This window comes from Trachurus japonicus, chromosome 11 (genome assembly GCF_045865225.1).
Source record: "Trachurus japonicus isolate A0001 chromosome 11, Traja_1.0".
In the NCBI taxonomy this organism is placed as follows: Eukaryota; Metazoa; Chordata; class Actinopteri; order Carangiformes; family Carangidae; genus Trachurus; species Trachurus japonicus.
Window position 1 is genome coordinate 16147505 of NC_140917.1, and position 13387 is coordinate 16160891.

At 42.5% G+C, this 13387-nt stretch overlaps 1 protein-coding gene across 1 annotated transcript; it reads left to right on the plus strand.

Annotated features, from left to right (window-relative positions):
- Window positions 1–542: 542 nt before the first annotated feature.
- cdcp1b (CUB domain containing protein 1b) lies at window positions 543–12832 on the plus strand. The gene is made up of 13 exons (XM_085791289.1): window positions 543–810; window positions 3469–3693; window positions 4370–4714; window positions 5270–5485; window positions 5591–5938; window positions 6479–6694; window positions 7369–7725; window positions 8103–8459; window positions 8917–9114; window positions 9837–10193; window positions 10645–10998; window positions 11088–11169; window positions 11735–12832. Exons 1-13 carry the CDS (start codon window positions 747–749, stop codon window positions 12240–12242), a joined length of 3627 nt encoding a protein of 1208 aa, XP_085647415.1. The 5' UTR covers window positions 543–746; the 3' UTR covers window positions 12243–12832.
- Window positions 12833–13387: the final 555 nt, after the last annotated feature.

Here is a 13387-nt window from a genome sequence, read left to right on the forward strand (position 1 = left end):
GAGCACACATCAACCTCATACACACTCATAATCACATTTTCATCATCACTTTACAGAGACAAATGCAGCTGGCCTGGTTTTTAAACGTGAACATATTGCTCATTTATACTGTCATTAGCAATTTTTCCTTTAAGGACCTAATTTAATATCCTCTTAATTGCATTGTGATTATATTAAAAAGCCCTATACTTACTAGTTTCTGATGTACACAACAGCCACTGTGAATTTGTGCTTTAAGCTGTTTCCACACCCTCCCCTGCTTCATTTTGGGGATACACAGCATCATGCCAACAATCCTTGGCATGTCCGGGTCTGTATAAATAGGGCGCCCATTGTGCCCCAGCGAGGGGACTCACACAGGGACTCATCTTATCATAAGTCTGATCAAGTCTTTATTGGATGTTGTGTCGAGCTCTGCAGGGCTTTTTTCGGCGCGTTGGGTAAAAAAAACGGCAGGACCTGATCCTGCTGCTCACCCGTCAAGTTTGGACAGGTAACCGTAAACCACCTGTGGGGCCACGCCCTCCGCGCCGCTGCACTCACACACAGGTAATGTGGAGCAGGAAGTGGCTGTCAGCGCCGAGGCTGTTGTTGCAATGCGAGTGGAAATGCATCGGTGTGTTTGAGAGACACCACCAGAGCTGCTTTTCCTTTTTCTAATCTCGAGATTTTTTATGTTATTTTTGGGGTATTTTTTGTATTTTTCTTAAAAAAGCACCAAGAGGAGGATCCACCTGTTTGTAAAGATGCGGCTCTGCGAGACCTGTGCGCTCCTGGGAGTTTTATTTCTAACAATCTTCGAGGCAGCAGGTGAGAAATGTCATGATGTTTTATCTCAGCGAGCAATATATGTAATAAGTTATTGTTTGGTTTTCTATTTTGTTTTTTCTTGCTTTATTTATTTTCTCAGTTTTAGATTTAGTAGGAGACATTAAATCACTATAAAACGCCCTGATATTGAGTTGTGGCTTCGTTAGTTTGTGCCAAATCGTTTAGACCGTGATAAGTGCATGCTGCTCGGTGAAATGCAGAGAAGCACTCCTGTCCTGTGCGTGCGTGCGTGCGTGTGTGTATGTGTGTGTGTGAAGCACTCTGGATAAAGTGAGCAGTGTTTAAAGTGCTGTGTCCATAAATCAGCAGATAGCAGAAGACATTAAGGCGACATTACAGTGGAGATGAAAGGCTGCAAGCACATTTTCAGAGTCGGTCTGAGCAAAATAAGTCTGAGCCCTGACTTCTAGACCTCCATTTTCAAAAGGTTTATGAGGCATTTATGGAGCTTCCTGGAGGCATGAATCCATCATAGCTTCATTAATGATTGACCAGCAATCTGCTGCTGAGCTGTGGATCTGGCAGGAGTTTCATCACTTTTTTTTAAACTCCAGCACTTTTCCCCCAAAAAATTAAATCACTTTGAGACAGAAGTTGTCAGCACGGTGGTGAATTTATTCTCCCTCCGAGTATTTTGTGGAAATTTCCTCTTCTGCTACTAAGTATGACTTCTTGAACTCTGTGCCATCCCCAAACACACCCACTGTTTACTATCACAGGGAGTCCCATATAGACAATACAGTTCATGTTAATTCTGCTATACTGTTATACGCTTCTTTCAAAGGTCTTGTAAGTTCAAGTTGTGAGCTCCTATAGTTTATTTTTTATGTCAGTGCAGCCTCCTACGCATTTCAAGCACCACTCTGTATTGAATGTAAACTTCACTGACATCATGATGTATAAATATGATGCCCTTTAAGTTTTTACATTATAAATCTGATTTGAATCCCATACTATATAAATTGCCCTGAAATGCAGAGCTGCAGATGATCCAGACAGCCATGCCGTGGGAAGGCAGGTTTTGTTCAATGCCTCCAGGGGAAAATATCACTCAGAATAGATTATGTGACCTTTTAGAAATACATTTAACTTAATGCTGTGTTTGATGCAATGGAACATACGATATAGAAGAAGTCATATTGCTGAAAGTAAATAATATTATAAGAAGTGCAGCATACTGAAAGCCTTCATAGAGTAAATATTTGTGTATGGAGTTATTCAAGTTCTTGTGTGTGTTTGTAGCTGTGCAGGTGTGTGTGTATGGACATGCCTATGTGGACATATTTTTTCCTGTTTCTATTCTACAATTCCTTGTTACGTTTCATTGATATACATGTATATAAGTCTAACTAATTAAAGTTTTGACTCTGATGAAGACGCACTGTGTCCAAACATTAGTCCTCTGCACCTATTAAAACGCAATGAAGTGATGCGTGTGCTTCAAACTCGTCCATTGGACTCATCCATTTAATTACCTCTATAATTAAAGTATTGATATGGGTCAGACAATAATTTATCCACTCCGCTCCACTCCTATCCGCCGCAGTGAAACCACAAAGGTGACCAAACCAGGCACATATAGCGAACTAATGCTGCAGGTTACTGTGTGTTCACCTGTGCTGACGTATGAAGTTACAGAGGAACTACTTTTGTCTGAGATTGTAAACGGATAAGGCTGCATATGAATAAGTTCTTCAGTAGGAGAACTTTGCATTTACCAAAGCAGAATCTGATATAATCAGTTTTAGTTTTAATGCAACCCCCTCCTTCCTGTTCCTGTTCTTACGCCTATGACTCACTACAATGAGAATCTAATTAAATAGCTTTGGTTTGGATAGGTGTGCCTGGAAGCGCTGTGTCAACAAACAGAAAGCTGTTTGTGTGTTTTTGGTCTCTTCTCTGACCTAAATACTGCAGAGGTGTTGAACTGAACCCTGTGTTTGAACAAACCCTTCACTTATCAGATCACTCCCTTTCTCTGTTTTAAAGGGCTTCAACTAATAGTTTTTTTTAAAATCACTGATTAATGTGAAAGGAATTTGTTTGGAATCAGTTTTTTTTCCAGCCCGAGGTCATCTCTAAAAAGGTCTTGTTGTCTGAACCTCAGTCCAAAACCCAAAGATACGTGTTTTACATTCACATTATGCAACCAAAAGCAGTAATTCTCTACATTTAAACAACTGAAACCAGATCATAGATAGCACTTAAACTATAAGTCTGTACACAAATTAAAAGTACAACCTGTTGGAGACAAATGGATGAAAAGTCAGAGGTGAACAATGAATATCTGTACAAAATGTCATGACAGTACCACTAATATGGAGGAGAGGATGTCGAGTGAGGATAAATTGATTATCATAAACAGTTGTGAATGAAGTTCCTGTGTGGATCAATTTATCAGCTGGATCATTCCATACAGGATATGTAAATCTGATTTGTGTTTTTTGGATGAGTAATGCGTTTGCGGTGCAGAAATTAATAACCCATGTCCACATACGGAGAATCTGTCTAAGCATGCACTCAAGCCGCTGACAGTGTTGTTAATAATGCTTCAATTTACTCAGAAATCCCATCCTGATATTACTGGTCACAGTTTTACAGCATCTTTCCGGCTAATCCTCTGATCTGTTTCCTCAGACTGCCTGCAGACGGTGGTGCGGCCAAACAAAGGCTCGGAGGTGACGGTGTCCACTGCTCTGCCTTTGGATCAGTGCGCCGTGTGTACAGTCAGCGGGGTGAACGACACCGAGACGTCCTGCTCCTCCTCCATCACGTTGACGCCCGAAGTGGACACAAAGCTGCTGTTTAACTGCTCCCAGCCCCTTGAACAATCTTACACGGTCACAATTACTCATGCTGTTGGTGAGTGTGCAGCTGGTGTGTTGTTGATAACGCACAGTAAACACTTCACAGGTCTCAGTGTTTGTATATTCAAATGTACTGAGTCTTCACGGTACAGTGCTGGTTAGAAGGAAGCGATGGGCACAAACCTGAAAACCACATACCGGTACTCAAAATGAAGTGGTTACTGGTCATGACTGTTGTGATCTTGGTCTCTTAATGTTTACTGAAAATGTCAGAGTTATTCTGTCAGAGTCTGTGATGCTTGTTATAGAATAAGCAGCTGTTGTCACATTGATATTGGGATCTTAAAATAGAGAGAATTGAAGAGGCTTTATGTTTCAAACAAGATTGATCCACCCAGATACCATAACAAATAACTAATGCCTATGCTTACCCATCATGAAGCCACTTTCATTTGTGCATTAAACATCTCCTATGACACACAAAGAGATTTTGATAAATTATGTGTAGCTTTCTTGGTTAGCTTCAAATTAGTTTTTCACGAAACAAATTTCTTTATATTGTTGTCAGGGGCCAGTTACTCAGAAACAGTCATCTTTATTTAATCCCTAATGACTTAATTGAACTCACATCAAAATCTAAATAACAGAAGCACTATGGTTCTTTTTATAAAACAGAAATAAAATTATTAAATCAATTTCTCCCTCTTTTCTTGTTCTTAATCATACTCCAGAGTGTACGAAGGACGCCTGCAGCATTACGACAGCGGAAACTCAACCGTCCCTCCTCACAGAGTTCACCAGGACCTTCACCTGGCAGCTGAAGGCACCGGAGAAGACGGTTGTGAGTCTGGACGTCCTCGGGGAGGGACTGGTCGAGACATCACAACCATGCGCTGATGGATTTCAGTATTTGGTGGTCACGACCGAGACCAGCGGCGAGGTTCGGACTCAGTACTGTCAAGGCGGCGGCTCTGTGACTCGTTTAGACCTGCCCAACCAAGCTGCTGTGTCCCTGCAAGTTAAACCAAAGGCTCAGGTGAAGCCTGTGCTGTTTCAGGTCTCCGCTGGACCTATAAGTAAGAAAAATGACTGAATATTGAGTCTTGTATTTCTTTTAAATCAGCTTGTTGTACCAGCAGCTCTAAATATCAGTGAAGTAATAGTTTGCACCACAGACACTAGTTCTTGTATAGACATTAGTCACCACTACAATGGCAAAATACAGTTTCTTTCTTTGGCATGTTACATCCTTGTGTCTATTCCATATCTCAGCAACACTTTGAAGGAACTTCTTCAAATTTAACACAAATGTAGACTTGAGGCATAGGCAATTAGATTTTGGTTAATTTGGACTCAAGAATGAAGTGATTAGACTTTACCTGTTTGTATGTTTTCGACACTTTATTCACCAGTTTCTGATATTAACTTCAAATTTAACTCACACGCATGACAGTAATATGTCATTTTCTCATTAAACTCTCTAATTGTTGAACTTTTCCCTTAAGTTTTAATGGTGGCGCCCAGTTTAGTAAATTATTTTGATACTAGCAAATAACAAAAACCTTAGGAAGGACTTAACTTGTGTAACTCAGTCCGAGTTTCTGCCTCACTCCGCTTTTCTCCCCCTTCAGAGGGCAGGAAGTTGGATTTAGCTGTTACTTCCAGCACGACTGTGGTGTTTACCCGGGATGCTCAGGGCCCAGAGTGTGACATTTGCACCCTCGACGGCTCCGCTCCGAACTGCAACCCAACAGAGCAGACACTGAGCAAAGTGGAAAAACACTCGCTGGAGTTCAGCTGCCCCAAACCTCAGGAAATGTACAATGTGAAGATGACGATGAAGATCGGTGAGAGCCATGGAGACCGCATCACTTACCAGCCTCATGAATGAATAATGCTTTTACTTCTGAAACTGTGTAAAATTCAAACGTTTATCATTTTATCTACTGCAGAATGCACCAAGACCTCCTGCACTCCTGCTGCAGGAGAAATCGACCCCAACCCTTTGAAGGACTTCAAAAGATCGCTAACGTGGGACATCAGTGTCCCAGAGAGGACGGTGTTAACTCTGGACTTCCCTGGTGGACTGAAGGAGATATCTGGAGCAGAAACGTGTAAAGACAGCCTTCAGTACTCAGTCAGTACAACAAAGAGTGACGGAACAGTCAAAACTCGCAGCTACTGCAAAGGTGGGACGGTGTCTCATCTGGATCTGCTCGGAAAGACGACCGTGGCTGTTGAGGTGCCAAAAGACGGAGAACTGGACCGGAAGTTATTCAATGTCAAAGCAGCACCAAGAGGTAAGAGCTTGTTCTATTAATCATCAAAGATATTCCTAACGATAAAAAAAATATAGACAGCCAACAGTAGGTGTAATTTTTCATAGTAGGGTAAACCACAGTCAACTAATGATTTAATTTAGTTACTTATTGTTTATTGACCGGGACAAAGAACTGTAAAAGAGCTAGAATTAGTATAAAAACTGAAATTAATTTGTTCTCCCTGGCCAAATATAAAAAAAAAACATAAAAACAAAATCAAAATAACATTAAATCTTGAAAAGAAATCTTATCAAAGTCAAGTAAATAACATAACTGATAAGCATAACACAGTGTGGAGGGCTCCTTCGTGAGGCTGCACTTAGCATTAAGCTAAATACTGACTTCAGCATAATAACACGCTCTCATTGGATGTTCGCCTATTTCTGCTGCCCGTTCTCACTGATTTATTCCATAATGACGTGCAATATTTTTTACCTGTTCATTTTGACTTAACTAACCAAGACGTCTGGGCTCGTTGGTGTGACCATTGTGTTGTTGTTGTCCCACTTTCCTCTTTAGCTAGCAGAATGATGTCCGTGACCCCTGACCCCAACACCATCATTATCATCAGCAGAGTGGCGGACGAGCCAGATTGCAGCGTGTGCGTGGACGAGGCGCCCAAACAGATATGTAGCCAAAGGTTTCTCAGAATCACTGATCCTCGCAACACGTCCGTGGAGTTCACCTGCCCTCAACCTCAGGATATTTTCACTGTGGAGATCAACAGAGAAATCGGTAACATTTTGATACTTTGTCTGCAGTTAATAATCTTGATAACGCTGTAGAAACTGGTTGATTTGATTGTTTCAACTCTTTTATGCTTTAAAGCAGAAGTAAGCGATCCGGTCATTTTCGCTAATGCTGCGTTCGAGGCAGGCTTTTGAAATCGTAAATTACAGCTTCAAGTCACAACTTACGACTTTGTAGCGTTCCAGGCAACCCACTCGTGTTTTTCCGACCTGTTTTACCTGTGAAAGTCACTATAACGGCCACTCGTAACTTCCGACCCGTGAACTCGTACCAGATCAAACTGATACAACTTCACAGGACGGAAAAACACGAGTCTACGAGTTTCCTTGAACGGACCATAACAGTCCTCGTCCCTACGTCGCCACATTCACGGCGTCCCTTGGCTGCACACACAGCCCTGCATGCTGTTCTCTCTCCTCATTGGATAAAAACTGTAGGATACGAAATGTTTTCTCTTCGGCTCAGAGCAGAGCAGAGTGACTGACAGACCTGTGTTTCGGTCCAAACACTCTATGTAAGTGATTGCTGTCGGAAGATATAACTATTTAAGACTTATATTAACACAAATATATCACTTACTTCTGCTTTAACAATGCTGTCAAGTGAATAGTTGTCAACATAAATCTCTTGTATGTGCTCTTTGACTCTATTTACTCCAGACTGTACCGAGACCTCGTGCTCTGGTGACATTGTTCAGGCCGAGTCGTCACTGTTTCCAGAATTCAACCGGACTTTCACCTGGGACCTAAAGGTTGTCTCCACTCGAGCTTTTCAACTGGACTTCCCAGAGCCAGGAATGCGACAGATTCCCAATGAGGAGACCTGTCCTGATCAGCACACATACGCTCTTGTCACCTATCTGCGCACTGGCCCGGCGACCATTGGGACCTTTTGCAAAGGGGGAACCGTGACGACGATCCTGGCTCGGTACAAAGGCCGCATGTCTCTGCTGGTGCCCGGGGACGCCAAGCTCAACCCTGTTGACTTCAAACTCAAAGTCGGGCCAGAGACCAGCAGTAAGTTAATGTTTTTATTTCTATGTCGTGACAAATGGTGGACACCACGACACAACAGATATCTTACAGTTAAACATGAACAAAACCAAAGGATGAAGAGTAGTTAGTTAGTTTAGATTAGTACCATGTTTCTGTTGAACTGTAGTACATTGTACAGAGAGGACACATGGACATTTGTCATTAGCTCACTCTTCTTTACTCCCAGCAAACTATTTTCTTTTTGTTTTGTTTGTTTATTTTCAGTATTCAAGAATAATCCCCAACATTTTCAAAGAGAATTAACTGAACACTTCAGGTGTTTGGTACATATAATTAGAGATGTAAATCACTCCCTGTGAATGTTTCTAACCACAACTTCTCTCCCTGTGTCCATCCAGTGGTGGCCATAGTGAAAGTCAATCTGCCCCGAGGTGTATCAGACACTGACTTCATCACAGCCAGCTACCCCGCTGATTTCCCCGACCAACAGCAGATGCAGTGGGACTTTACGGTGCCCGGCATGCACAACTACTCGATGCATTTTCGTGATCACACGGCCCCGGAGTGCCTCAGCGGGGACGTGGAGGTGGAGTACAAGAAGGAGAAGAAGGCGACTAAACTGACTCTGACGGATCCTCAGCCGCAGCATCAGCAGGGCAACTTCAACATGGTGCTCAAGAACTGTAAAACCAACACGACACTCAAGGGACTAACTTTGAACTACAGAGTCTCTGTAATGAGGAGTGGACATCCAGGTACAGTGCTGAGTCTTATATTATCTCAATCCAGTAGATTCACATTTACATTGAGTTGGGCAAAAATCAAACCTCCAGACTCTTGTTTCAGTTTTGATTTGATTATTTTAAATACCAGAGTGCATTGCCTTGTGCAAGTTCCTCTTCTTTCTGCTCTGGTGCTACTTTTACTGCGTTGTGGTGTAGGTATCTGGAGAAACCAGATTCCTTGTTTTCACAGCAGTCAAAAAAATCTCAGAAGAAAGTCAACCGTAACCTCCGTGTGAATGTACTGTTGTTGATTCCTGTCTGTGATATCAGTTTGCTAAGTTATAATGGTGTGCGTATTTGAGATGACACAGAAAAAGACTTAAGACGTTTTTTGATTTAGGAGGATTTTGATAAAATTCTGTCAAAATAAAAGCAAAAGTCAGGATGAAAACTCAAATGATCCCTCCATGTTGTATTTCCTCTTCAGTTCTGTGCACGGTGGATCTAACCAAACGTCCAGGAGTGTCTGTGCAGATCGAGAAAGTGGGTTCTGATCCGTATTGTGAGATGAGCGTTGCGTCCAAGGTCGAAAAGAAGATAAACGTAGCAGCAGGTACCAAGGCCAGCCTCTCCTTCCTCGACTGTCCGAATGAAGACGTGCGTCTGACAGCCAGTACAGTCATTGGTAAGATGATTATTTATTTGTATATTCATGAAAAACTACAACTGCTGTAGCTTTTTAATGTTTTCTTCTCACTGTCTTTTCATGGCCAGCATCTATCGTTATCCATTATCATGTCATGTCTATTTATAGATCTTAAAACAATGGTGCAATATTTTGGCAGATATGCGTATTTGCTTTGTTTGCCAAATATTAGATGAGAGGACTGACACCACTCTCATGTTTACACAGTAAATATAAACCTTTGACTAGAGCCGGGCTCTTTGTTTCTATCTGTTTGCAGTCTTAGAGCTAAGGGAACATAACCAGCCCTTTACCTACCATTAATAATAGGAATACCATTACTACTGCTACTACTACTAGCTATAAGTACTAATACTACTATCACAAATAGTAATGTTACTATTACTACTACTACTAGAAAATAATAAGAATAACAAAGTGCTTTAAAGAAAAATGAGACCAGGTAAAACTAATGCTGATAAATATCATAATAAGTTTTAAAAAACTGACTTATTGAATCAATGTTATGCAAAAAAACAAAAAAAACAACAGCAATAAAATATGAAAACACAATAAGAAGAGATAAGATGTTAAAGACGTGAAAGAGTTACAGTGTCTGATCTGTTAATTGTCTAAAAATGTGTCTTTTATATTCATCCTTTGGGCTTTTCCTTCAGTTTAGAAACTTAATATTCCCAATCTTTATTATTTTTTATTACCAGATTGTAAAAATGTGGCGAAGTGCTCCTCGAGTCTCCTCACCGTGCCCACACTGGACTCCTGTCTGCGGATGCCCCTCCACAGCTACACCTGGCACGTCAACATCCCTATGGACGGCACGGTGGACCTGCTGTCGCCCACAGGGAGCTTCCAGCAGTCCATCCCCGGCCAGGTGTGTAATCAGTCCGTCTCGCTGCACGTGGCGGAGCTGGATGGGTTTTCTTTAGGGGATTTCTGCTACAATGGAACCATCCAGAAAATTCAGGTGCACGCCAATGTCTCGGTCACAGCCACGGCCAAGAACTTCAACAAGACCAGAGGGCCTTTACTGAATGTCAGCTTCAGCCCGGAGATCCCAGGTAAAACACTGAGGAGCTACAGCTCTGATCATTCTACTTTTCTTTAATCTGAAGAAAAAAATCATCAGTTATGGCTCAAACACTTCAGAAAATACTAAAAATGGCCGTCATATTAACCGTGGTCATATATAATCACTCATATGTTCTGCAACAGGTGCATGCTTTTAAAGGTTCACCCGGTTCTTGATATTCAGTGATCAGTGGTAGATCATGTGACACAAATATTAATATTTCAAAATATCCAGTATTATATATAGTAGCATAAAACCTACTCTATTTAAAAATACACATAATAAGAATTCACAAATCATCATTGTCCTCTGTAATCACGGCCTGGTGAAGTATTCACTTTACTTTAAAGTTCCACACAGGGGCGCTGTTGTACCACGATTGCTGGAGACACAGGACACAAGTAACTGTCACTCAGCATTGTTTCCGTCCCCTTTTTCAGAGACCATTATTTACAGAGTCGACCCGAGGATGTCGTCTCCGACCCTGCTGGCCACGCCCAACTGGCCCGAGGGGATGAAGCCGTCTTCCACCGTGTCCTGGATCGTCAATGTGCCGAGCTACTACCAGGCGCAAGTGCAGTTTGTCAACGTCAGCCAACCCAAATGCCTCGTGCGCCACACGGCCATCATCGTGAAGCTGCTGGGGCACGAGGAGGAGCTCATGAGCCGGCGGGAGGACGAGAAGGCGGAGGACTTACTGGTCTCAAAGAGTTTCTTTCTCAACATGTCCAACTGTATCCCAGAGGAGAGACACTTTGGTGCAGTGACCAAAATCATTCTGCAGAGCAAAATCAGTAAGAAAGCACTTTCATATGCACTAAAAAAATCTACTTACTTACTTTATAAACCATAGTAAACCAGTGTTTTTTTTTCTTATTCATAGATACTTCAGCCATCATCGCTGGGACAGTAGGAGCTCTTGCGCTTCTGCTGATAGTGCTGGCTGCAGTGTGCTGCATCTTAAGGTGAGCGCAACTGTAACAATGTGATCAAAACATCTGGGCCAGTACTTATGAGGCCAATGAATCTGACTTTTGCCACATCCTTCACTTTCACCTCTACTTGTCAACTTAAAAAAACTTTATAGTTAAAGTCAGTTATCAACATTCTTATGATTTCTGATGCCTCTCATTGGCTATGATGATTTAACATCATCATTCAACATTCAACAAAACAACTCCGTCTCATAACGTTCCGTTATTATCTCATAGCGTGGTGAATGTGCAGGTCACAACTTGTCCACCAGAGCGTTTTGGAGTTGTTGGATTGTGTATTTGATGAGTTTGATGAGGGAAACCAAGAAATCCCATTAGCCTCCGTAGCGTAGCTCTGAGCAGCTCACGGCTCTGCTCCGCCGTTCTAAAAACAGCTTGCACCGACAATTAAAGGTAACGAACCTACTGCTATGACTATAGTGATTATAGCAATAGGCCAATTTGCCAAAATGTTGAACTATCCCTTTAAGTCCATGACCTGTGATTGGCTTCTTTTGACGACTCTTTCTTATTATTTCCGCTCTGTGCTCAACAGGAAAAAGAAAAAAGAACGGACAAGCAAGGAGTCGTCCATCTACATTGGCAAAGGAAGTTTCTTCCGCCCGGGGGACAGACACTTCACCAAAAACCGACCCGAAAACAACTCCCACGTCTACGACTCCATAGACGAGATGATGGTGTACGGACACCTGCTGGGTGACTCCACCTACGGCGACAGCTCCCAGGACCACTACCCGGCGGGGATGCAGGTGGACTCTTATAAAACATTCACCGGCCCCACTGACGGACAGCTGCCTGTGATCAAAGAGCCAGATCCAGAGCCCGAGACGGACCAGTACAAGACGTTCCTGGACCCCTCCGAGACGTTCATCCCGTCCCGTCCGCGCACGCCCATCGATCGGCAGGACAGCCTCGGCTTCCAGGACCGCAGGATGGTGGACAATGAGCTGTACACGTTCAAGAGCACGGGGGACATGAACACAATCAGGCTCTCTGGAGTCGACATGGAGCCACAGCCGCCGACCTTAGAGGAGTCGTTGTAGGGAGTTCAGACTTGTCTGGTCTGGACGGATACGAACTTCTGTGTGATCAGTGACTCAGCGATTAACTTTTAACGTGGTTTTCATCATCTTTGTCAGGAGGACTCGCTTATTTCTTCAGCTTCAACAGTAGAAGCAGTGATCCTCCTCGTTAAAGGAGTAGTTTGACATTTTGGGAAACACAAGATTGCGTCCTTATTGGAGAGAGTTTAACAGGAAGTTTGATTCCGACCTCTCATCTGTGTAGCAGATATATAAAGCCACTGCCAGCTGCTGGTTAGCTCAGCTTAGCATATCGGTTGGAATCAGGACACAATCACCTACAGCACCTCTTAGTTTATTCAGTAACAAGCAGGATCACATCTCCCAAAATGTTGGACTATATTCCTTTATTGAATTATGTGTGTAGTTTTATTCAATTATGGACCATGTGATGGATGCAGGAGCCAGCACGATGATAAAAGTACCTCTGGTGTTTGTTTTTAAAAGTTGTTTTATATCATTTAGTTTTTTGTTTTTTTGGAAGAGATTTGTTTTCTCTTTACTTGTAAATACAGTTTAGTTTTCTTTTGAAATAAATTCTAGGTAAAATGTTTGGTTTACTTCTTGAGGTACTGGCTGCCATCACACGCTGCTGAAGACAGTGACATTTGATTTTCCCTCTTGTGCTGAAACACTGACCTTTCGTGGGGTGAAAACTATTTTCAACCGCAGGAACTCCGGCCATAAAAAACAGAGTGGCTCAGGGTGTGGACTGGAGGAGCAGGCAGCAGCCTGCGGAGACAGTAGCCACTGTTTACCATGGAGAAGTGTGTGTGTTACTGGAAACAATGAATGCGGACGCCAGGTTTACATAGTTGCATCACATTTCTTGCAGCTGCGCACGGCACAGTTCACATTTCTGCTTTTATGTTTCAGTTTTGAGCCTTTTAACTTAAAGGGAGCAACATTACTGGTGTTGCACTATATTATATATAATATCACAGCAGGGCGTTCTTGAAGGAAAAGGGAAGTACCTGAGGATATTTTGTTTTGTCTTCAGACACAGTTGGGCCACAACTCATGACACGGGCCTTCAAAATGACCCTGCTGTGCTTGGAAATTGAACAATTTCTATCTGCTGAGCCTCTGTCGACCTGTAGCTGGGG

Bases quoted from the DNA above. Each gene is read 5' to 3' on its own strand.
- cdcp1b (XM_085791289.1), top strand. From the start codon at position 747: ATGCGGCTCTGCGAGACCTGTGCGCTCCTGGGAGTTTTATTTCTAACA. The intron at 5,486-5,590 runs GTGAGAGCCATG...TATCTACTGCAG, and splicing joins GAAGATGACGATGAAGATCG to AATGCACCAAGACCTCCTGC. The intron at 11,170-11,734 runs GTGAGCGCAACT...TGTGCTCAACAG, and splicing joins GCAGTGTGCTGCATCTTAAG to GAAAAAGAAAAAAGAACGGA.